This window comes from Aspergillus pseudodeflectus (genome assembly GCF_044049435.1).
Source record: "Aspergillus pseudodeflectus strain CBS 756.74 chromosome Unknown BJX68scaffold_14, whole genome shotgun sequence".
NCBI lineage: Eukaryota > Fungi > Ascomycota > Eurotiomycetes > Eurotiales > Aspergillaceae > Aspergillus > Aspergillus pseudodeflectus.
In genome coordinates this window covers 57,874-66,669 of record NW_027263790.1, presented here as the reverse complement: position 1 = coordinate 66,669, position 8,796 = coordinate 57,874, and the positions used below count along the sequence as shown (strand labels likewise).

Genomic DNA, 8,796 nt, shown 5'->3' with positions numbered 1-8,796 from the left:
TTCGTGCTTCAAATCATGCTTGAGGGAATCATCCATTGCGGAGACTATTACCGTCGATCGTGTCAAGTAGTGTCAGACTGTCATTCCTCAGGCTTCAATGAGTCAATGCTGGGAGAAGTGGAATCTCTCGTTTGTGGACTTGACAGATTGTCCAACGTAGACCTCTGCACTGTCGATCATTGATACGTTTATTTCAGTGGCGGGGCTTGGCTTTTGAACTGGTCCAGGACTGTGTGCATGTAAGTAGTAAAAGCAAATCTGGACGCGGACATAATCACACACATACAAGCAAAATCACAGGCCAGATGTGTCGTCCATTGCTCCGATTGTGAACCTGCAAGGCATCATTGGGCCTTACATAGCATCGGTTGCAAATCGCCAGCTCTTCGAGTTGGGATAGACGCTTCTGCCATCGACGCTTATGGAACAATATTTGACAACAGATCGACAATATTGACTCGTCGATCGTTCTCGGTGGCCACGAACTGCTGGCCGAGGTGTCTCCAACTGGAGCAGCACGATATGGACCAACTCTTGAGTACCGGAATCAACAGATCGGCTGTTTGGCACAATGATCCAACATCAATGATTAACCGATCTCCGATGTATAGCCCAAATATTGGTAATGGTAAGCATCGGCTCCAAATAAGCATAAGCATTAGATCGTTGGACTATCGGACGGATAGCGGAGTTGGCGCCACAGATTAGTTTTTTCTCATCGTCCAGAACTGGAGAAAACGTACTATGGGGTAGGACAAGGCTATGTTTGCTTTTTTCTTTTCTTGCAATATTTTCTCTTTCGTCCTGCTGCATCTGGAATTCAGTATGTCGTGAGCAATAATGGAACATGGACGGTTCGCGGGCTGTTGAGAGGACGAGATAGGTTGCCTGAAGAGAATGAATCGAGGCCTGATATTCCTAAACAGGATAATGGTTGTAGGATCCAACGTAGTTTGATCTTTAACCAACAATTCCAGAAATGAGGGATTGGTTGGCTGATGGAGAATCACATGTCTCGTGTCTTGTCTCAGATGCCTGACGTGTGGGATGTGTTGTCCTGCTGAGGTGGGATCCGGCTTTAAGCGAGGTAGACTGCGCATACCAATACCATAGCATTGGAACTACATAGCGCGTGATAAAAACTAAGGCTGGTTGTGTGTTCAGGATTATGTGGCGGACGAGCCCTTGTTCATGTTGGCTGCAGCATCAATGCCATTGGAAGCTTGGACGAGTATAGCATTATGACAGGAATCTGATAGGGCCCAGGAAAAATGGCGTCAGTGGGCACGAGAACCATCGGAGAAATTCTGCCAACGAATGAAGGGCACTTGAGCCCCTGCATGTACATCGTGGGTCGGACCACGGCGGCTACATTTCCCTCCTTAGGACGCCCCACGATGCCCTTCCTAGCATAAACGGCACACAACTGCTGCAAATCCAAATGACTTAAGTCGGTGAGGTGGCCTCGACTAAATGGATAAGTTGATTCGGGCTGGGCGGAATAGTCATGAGAATCATGTAGTCTGACAGCGAAGATCAAGCTATATGGAAAATGTTTGTGCGATCAGCGGCAGTGGAGGCAGACATTCTGCGCTTCTGCATTTCCGACTTGTACTAGTGACGCAAGCTTGAGCCTGATTGCCGGAGATAGTAAGTTGATAATTGGCCAATAGTATCAGAGGCTGTCAAACGAAACATCTGAAGATGAGCCGAGATACTGCGATACTGCGACACTGTGAAAAGAGAGATGCTAGACGCCGAGTGTGCAACGGAAGAGGACGTGGATCAAACGGTGAGTGTGGGGCAACGTCTGGAAGGCTGAAAGAAGATTTTCAGCCCACCATTCTTGACCTTTACTCCGTACGGTATCGGAGTACTCCGTGTCTTTCAAGGTTGATATTTGATACTCGGCCATGATCCATCCGCGTTCCAGGCTTCCGGCAGAGCGTTCAGTCTTCTGTCCCTGTTGATTGATCAGAGAGCAAGCCAATCAAGGAGCGTACGGCGTGCAGAGAATCCTTTTTCCCCGAAGCAGTAAAAGGAGGGCTGGCCACTAAGCCACGATAGGCAAAGCTCGCCCGCAGCAGTTTTGGGTTTTTAGGTTTGCCCCGGCGGCCAAACGCAAGCAGACGGGGCCAGATGGAGCCCCCGGCATGAGTTTGTCCCAAGATGGCATGACGAGGAAAAATCATGGATCCCTGCTTGGCAATGATATCGGTTCTTTTCTTTCTTCGGATTTGTATTTTTGCTCATTTTGTTTCCGCGCGCCAGCAGATCTGCCTCCACGAAGCTCCGTCAGGGGTGTTGATCGCCTCAGAGAGCCAGAAAATCAAAATGTGGGGATGTCGCTCAAACTCATTGTCCATTGGATGGTGGATTTTGTGATGTTCTGTTCCAAGTGTCTTGAACCTGCGGCACTGTGCTGGATCAGGAGAAGAGATGTGAGTCGTGAGCTGTGACGAGCAGAGAGGGACTCGTCAGGGGATGCCTTGCCAACCATTTTCCTAGTCCGGAGGAAGTCGGCAGCCCTTGGATCCTTCCTCTGGACAGTTTAAGCCAAATACCAATCCCAATGCAGCGCACTGCGCTTTGTCCACAGACTGCATAATGTATTGACCCTTCAAGTTCCGGCGCCGAGCCCTGTGGTCCAACAGCAAATTAAGCACCTGAGCACGGTCGTCTGGAAGGTCGGGACGACGCGCAGCATTTACTGATTTCGTTATGACGTTCGGCGCTGCTGTTGGCCTCCTGAACCAACTGTTTCTGGATTGAGAGACGAAGCACACAGTCAGTGATGTGCGCCCGCCCCACTGCAGCACTGATCCATCAATCGGTTAGCCCAGCTGGTCGCGCAGGTCAGTGTCCACTTTCGGGGAGAGTGGAGAGACAGAGGAGAGAAGTCTAATAGATTAAATACCAGTCCATCGCAGGGCGCCAATTCGTGCTCTGAACGCCAAAAAAAAACATCGTCGTGCGAGAAACACAATGGTTGTTGGATAGACCCGGAAGATGCTATCGCCGAAACGCTACGAACACTACCCTGAACAGAACTGGTGTTGCCTGAGCCCTCAACTGTTGTCTCAGTCGCTAGAGTCACCAGACAGCCAGCGCTTATTGATGAACCACCAGGGATGCCATCCCGACGGAGCTACAAGGCCAGCTCTCGGCATGGCTGCTTAGAGTGCAGAGGCCGGCGAATCAAGGTCAGTGGTGCCCTCACTTCGGATTTTAGCGCTGTCTATTTCTCTCAAACCCTCAATGCTCTTGCCCTGCGCCGCCCAAGTGCGTACGTACTCTGAGATCTTTGTCTTTCTCTTCGCTTCCGTCTGGAATCTTATGATTCCTCGGATCCACCACCTGCAGCTCGTCCTGCCTTGATCCAAAAAGAATGATTCGAGCGACGCATGTGCTAATTGGTGGTTCGTGGTGCAGTGTGGAAAAGAACAACCCCAGTGCGCCTCTTGTCACAATCGAAATCTTATATGCGAATATCTACCACCTGCCTCCGCCACCTTGGCCTGGCAAAAAATCAAGTCTCGGTCATCAACACCTGTCCCCCCTCCGGCCAAAGTCTCACCGTCTGTTGTCGATCCAGCGTTCATGGCTCAACATCAAAGTCTTACGGAACCCACTGTGGCTCGCCTCCCTTCCAGGGATCTCAATATCGAGGACCTTGAACTGATGATGCAGTGGTGCACGACGACGTATCGCTCTGTCTCCCGCAACAGTACCGTCGAATCTGTGTGGCAGGCCGTTGTTCCTCGAGAAGCTATGCGCCACCCGTTTCTTATGCATGGAATCCTGGCGCTTTCTGCACTGCATTTAGCGGCCAACAGCGATGATGCCGCAAAAGAGCAGTACGTTAGGACCTCGAAGATGCATCAAAATCAGGCTGTGATTGGCCTGGCTAAATTGGCCAGGAAGCTGAAGCCATACCATTCTGACGCGGCATTCACACTGTCCAACATCATGATGATTTTTTCGTTTGCCCTTCCGGAGATTGTGGGCCAGACGCCGGGCAAAAGCGCCTTGGATGAACTGTACCAGGTGTTTATATCAACAAGGGAGTCAGAAGACGTAATCGCCAATATCATCAATTGGGTAGGAAACGGGGAACTAAAGCCGTTGCTGCAATGTGACAAGGCCACGCCCAAGATGCCCGACACCTCTCGGTTAGCAATAATGTCTCTTACTCAATTGAACGCGAATTTGGCGCACCAGAATCCTGACCACGACAAGGATCTCTACGACACAACAATCAAGCATTTGGGATCCGCCTTGGACAAGGTAGCAAGAGGCGGAGAAACGATGATCGTTGCCTTTCACTGGATTTTCCAGGTGCCGCAAAAATACATGGAACTATTTCGACAACGCGAACCATTTGCATTGGTGATCCTCGCTCATTACGCCGTGATCATCCACTTTCTAAGGCGGCATTGGTGGATGGGCGAATGGGGCCTCAGGCTGATTCGAGACATTGGCCAGCACTTGGATTCCAACTGGAGGAAGTCAATCACCTGGGTTCTAGACGCAACGGGCTATTATCTTCCTCCGGTGTGAAGAAACCCTGGACACCCTTTGCCTCACCAGTACTTTCTGTGCGTGATACCCTAAATAGGGCGTCCAACTCCGAGTTCTCTGAATCAGCGGATCTTCGGACTCGGGGATCTCTGTGAAATCCAAGCGTGGCTTCGAAAAGTTCGGTCACCGATCACATGTCCTAGCGACTCGATCCGATTGCGTCCGTAGACGGACAATTGCAGCTATCCAGCTCAGCGAAAAGTTCAGCATGGTGCGCATCGTGGAAGCAACGGCATCATCAAGGATCCCGTCTGCCGTGCAGGCGACCAGGCGGGAGGAGACTCACCGGGAAAAATTACCGTCACATCCACCCTGCTCGCTACCTGAAGCGAGAAACTGGCCTGGGCCTTATCCTCACAACATCAGAGCCCGTCACATTGTACATAGAAGACATAAGATACCCTCAAACGAAACTCACACCGCCGCTTTTGGCATGTATAATCCATAATTTTGAAGAAGGTCCTCGAATAATAAGTAGAATCAAGTAGCGGCGAAGAAAACACTAGCCGGAGTTGGCGCCGGAAGCTGCAAAAAGAAAGTATGCGCTCTTTGATAACGCTGTGCCATCTCATTGGAGGCGTTTCTTAGTGTTGTCGACGATAGATGAATTGTGCGTTCGATAAATAGATTAGACTCGCCACCTGCAGGACGAGAGGAGGCTTATGAACTGCGGGGACCGGACCTATGCAGAATGAAACTCAAGATGGAGTATCTTTCTTCAAGACTTCAATCTTTGATAATATCGTCTTACCCTCTCAAACCTTCAACTGCAGTGTGCAGGACGCGTCATCTCCCCGGATGCTATCAATTTCAATTCAAGAACGAAGAGAAGAGAAGAACCAGGGGCGGCATATTATGGGTACTATAAGTTCCAAAGAACAAAACGAAAAAGACCGGAGCAGAGCAACAAAATGAACCCGACAAGAACACGAATGGTATACGATCAAACCCAATTGAATCAACCAACCAATCAACCGGCCGATAAAAGAAGCGACGAAGCAAGCAAGCAATCAGTCTATCAATGAATCAGCTCGACGGCAAGGACCTGCCCCGCTCCGCATTCGCGTTCCCCTCCTCGATATCCCGCGGCTCGCGGACCGACTTCGACGTGATGACCCGACGCAACTGCTCCTCTTCCTCACGGGCCTTCCTCTCTTCTTCCGCTGTGGGGATATATTGGTTTGCGGCTCCGCCTGAAGTGACACACTTGTTAGCCGGTTGAACCTCAGAAGCGCTGCCTCAAATAGAGACGAGAATGAGAGAGAGCGGGGGTAGAAGAACATACCACGACCGGTATGGTGCGGCGCCCCCTCCTGAACGCGCCTAGGCGGGGCCTCGACGTCCTGGCTCTCGCGCGCGATCTCTGGACGGTCGGGGTCGTTGTGCACCATGTTACCTGATCCGCCACGGCCGGTTGTGTAGACTTCTTGCTTGATGGTCGGCGTGACGAGGTCTTGCGGGGTTGTGCGGGTTTCGCTGGAGTAGATGTTGCCTGTCACGGGAGGGAGAGGTCAGTAAGTGCTTCTCTCATTTATACTCGGCTATTATGCATTCATGAAACTCGACTTACCAGCGCCGCCGCGGCCGTGCGAAATGTTGCGTGCCATTGCGAATTTGTGGGGTAGGAAAGGTAGGAGGGAGGAGGTGATGCGGGTCGGGAAAAGCAGCTATGGCACTACTGTATGCGGGTGTGCAACAAGAGCGCGGGGAAGATCTGATGTCTGAGCAACACGATATTTCGCAATGCGACGAGGCGAAATCTTTGAGGTGATATGGAGATGGGAGGTCAACAAAGGATGGGATGAGGGGAAGCTAAGTAGGTAAAAAAAAAAGAGACGCTACTAGATCGATGATGTGATGCGACTCGTGCGAGGGAAAAAAGGAGCAGTGGCGAGACGCGACCACTTAGCCGGGCCTGGGGAACAGAAAAAACTCTGAGCGACTGAATGACCTCGTCGGCCAAGACAACAAGAATAAGAGCCAACACGATCAGCCCCCGACGCAATTGCCTCTTTTCCCAAGATTCTTGTCCTTGATAGTGCGATCGCGCTCAACTTGTTGCTGAGTTTGGTCCAACAGATCCTTCACTTCCTCCCCCGGTCCCCCTTTCCTGCAATGACTGCCCTTTCGGCGGCGCGGAAATCCAACAGATACCCCGCGATCTAGCCCACTTGTCCCATTGTTCCGGGCGATTGATCTTCAGGTCCCTCGGCTGATTTCATGATTCTGCACCTGGCAGATGACCTCGACCGGGCACTTGCTGGGCGCGAGCTATTCCTCTATCGCGAATTGGCGAGTCGCGACAGCTCGGCATTCGGCGATCTGATGGTGATTCTCAGCTGGACTCCAACCCTCCCAAGGCTTCCGCTGGATTCCATCTCCTGTTTGGGCATTCTGAACCGAAGCCCCAGGAGGTGTCTGACGTCGGTGGTCCGTGCCGGTTAAGGCTAATAAACATGGTAAACGGCGGAATACTAGAGTCCCTAGTCTATAAAGTCCTCGGTTCAAACAAACGCAAAAGGAGGTAGGGATGACAACAGCATCACGGCAAAAGCCACATTGCAACCTTCGAAGAATAGTAAGCCAATCTTGCCTGTGCTCCAGACGCGAGAACAGCAATTGTATTTCTTAATATATGAATGTATAAGATATATACCAGAATGCTACTATACATCACAAAATATTGGTGAAACATATACAGAACAGAGAGCGATATCACTCTTCGAACGCCTTCTCGAATCCCATGCTCCAGACACCATGTGCGCCTTGCACCTGGTGCGGCCCCTTTAGGTCGTACCGGTCTCGATTTTCCTTGTACGAGGCAGCACCGATATGCTGCATCTGCGAGGGAACAATGACCAACCGGTCTAGACCAGTGGCATCTGCCAAACGCTCGATCACACTGTCCACTGCATAGGGATGCTCATATCGCGCTTGATGCATTTTCTCGAGTAGCAGAGGGACATTCTCGCGCGGAAAAACAAGCGCCTGCGAACAGCAGCCATGGCCGTTCATCAAGTGGATCCCCGGTCTCATGGGCAACATCGTGACTCGGCCAGCGAGGAAGTATAAAACGATGAGCAGGGGTACACAGACGAAGCACACGATCGCGATAAACGAGTTCGTGAGAACTGCCTGCAGGGGTCGCATTTTCCGCCGGCCCATGAAACCCATGACTGCGACCATGGTGATGACTCCGATGCTACACGCCGCGTAGACGGGCCAGTCCTCCGAATTCCACCCGAGGAATTTCTCCGTATAGAAGAGCCGGACGTACAGCCAATTCTTGATGGAGCCACTGCTCCGCCAAGACTTTATTGTCTCGAGGCTCTGCAGGGTGCGGTTGTACCATCCACGTTGTGCAACAATGTCATCCTCAAGCATCATAATCCACGGCGCATTGCTATCTTCGTAGCATGATTTGAGCGACAGTTGATAGTCGATGATGGATTTCCGTTTCACATCCTTCTTTTCCTCGAGGCTGCGGATGGTGGCGATAGGGGCGTCGAGCTGCTCGTAGGTGAGGATACGATCGACAACATTGGGGAGCCAGGGTTGGTTATAATCGGGATGCTCGGCTGGGGAGGTCAAGGCGAAAAGAACGTGAATAGAAAGGGTGGAACGCTCCTGCTCGGAGAGGTTATCGATTATTGAAGCGACAGTGGTGTCAATGTTCTGCTGCAGCGGGCGCTTTACGGTGACGATTCCGACGCAGATGGTGACATCGTCGGAGGCAGAGGTGAAGTTTCTTGCAGGATGTGTAGGGTCATTAAAGGACTGATTATAGGGACGGAGATACTCCAACGACTCGTCGATTCGCCGAATGCTGTAGCTCGGTCGATATCCTTCTTCTGGCCGAAAGAAATAGGAGCCCGGATCTCGTGCGGAGCGGAAGCGATAGACGATGAAGAGTAAGGCGTAGAAAACGGTAAAAGAGATGAGGAAGAGCCTCTGCTTCCTGCTTAAAAGAATCATCTGGGCATCTTGAGCGGGGGCAATGACCGCTCAAGCTTTGATTCGAACAGCGAGGAGATGAGGCGAGAAAAAGGAAGAGGAGATGCCACAGATGGAAGTTCGACCATCTTGTGATGGATTCTCGATCTTTTGCTAAAGCAGTTTAGCAGTGACTTGGCCGTGTCGCTAGCACCTCGCTCCAGGCTGCGGAACCAGTGCGATCTGGCATGGTGAAAGAATGATTGGATGGCCCGTGACTGG

General features: G+C 51.3%; 3 protein-coding genes across 3 annotated transcripts; 1 reads left to right on the top strand and 2 right to left on the bottom strand.

Moving 5' to 3' along the window:
• Positions 1 to 3,258: 3,258 nt before the first annotated feature.
• Positions 3,259 to 4,560, top strand: BJX68DRAFT_254284 (uncharacterized protein; the record flags this gene model as incomplete). The annotated part of the gene is made up of 2 exons (XM_071042868.1): positions 3,259 to 3,282; positions 3,454 to 4,560. The coding sequence occupies 2 exons, from the start codon at positions 3,259 to 3,261 to the stop codon at positions 4,558 to 4,560; spliced, it is 1,131 nt and encodes a 376-aa protein (XP_070900630.1).
• Positions 4,561 to 5,607: 1,047 nt separating this feature from the next.
• On the bottom strand, positions 5,608 to 6,188 carry BJX68DRAFT_265232 (DUF3602 domain-containing protein; the record flags this gene model as incomplete). The annotated part of the gene is made up of 3 exons (XM_071045195.1): positions 5,608 to 5,774; positions 5,867 to 6,073; positions 6,152 to 6,188. The coding sequence occupies 3 exons, from the start codon at positions 6,186 to 6,188 to the stop codon at positions 5,608 to 5,610; spliced, it is 411 nt and encodes a 136-aa protein (XP_070900629.1).
• A 1,108-nt stretch (positions 6,189 to 7,296) lies between these two features.
• BJX68DRAFT_265231 (uncharacterized protein) lies at positions 7,297 to 8,556 on the bottom strand (the record flags this gene model as incomplete). The annotated part of the gene is made up of 1 exon (XM_071045194.1): positions 7,297 to 8,556. One exon carries the CDS (start codon positions 8,554 to 8,556, stop codon positions 7,297 to 7,299), a length of 1,260 nt encoding a protein of 419 aa, XP_070900628.1.
• Positions 8,557 to 8,796: the final 240 nt, after the last annotated feature.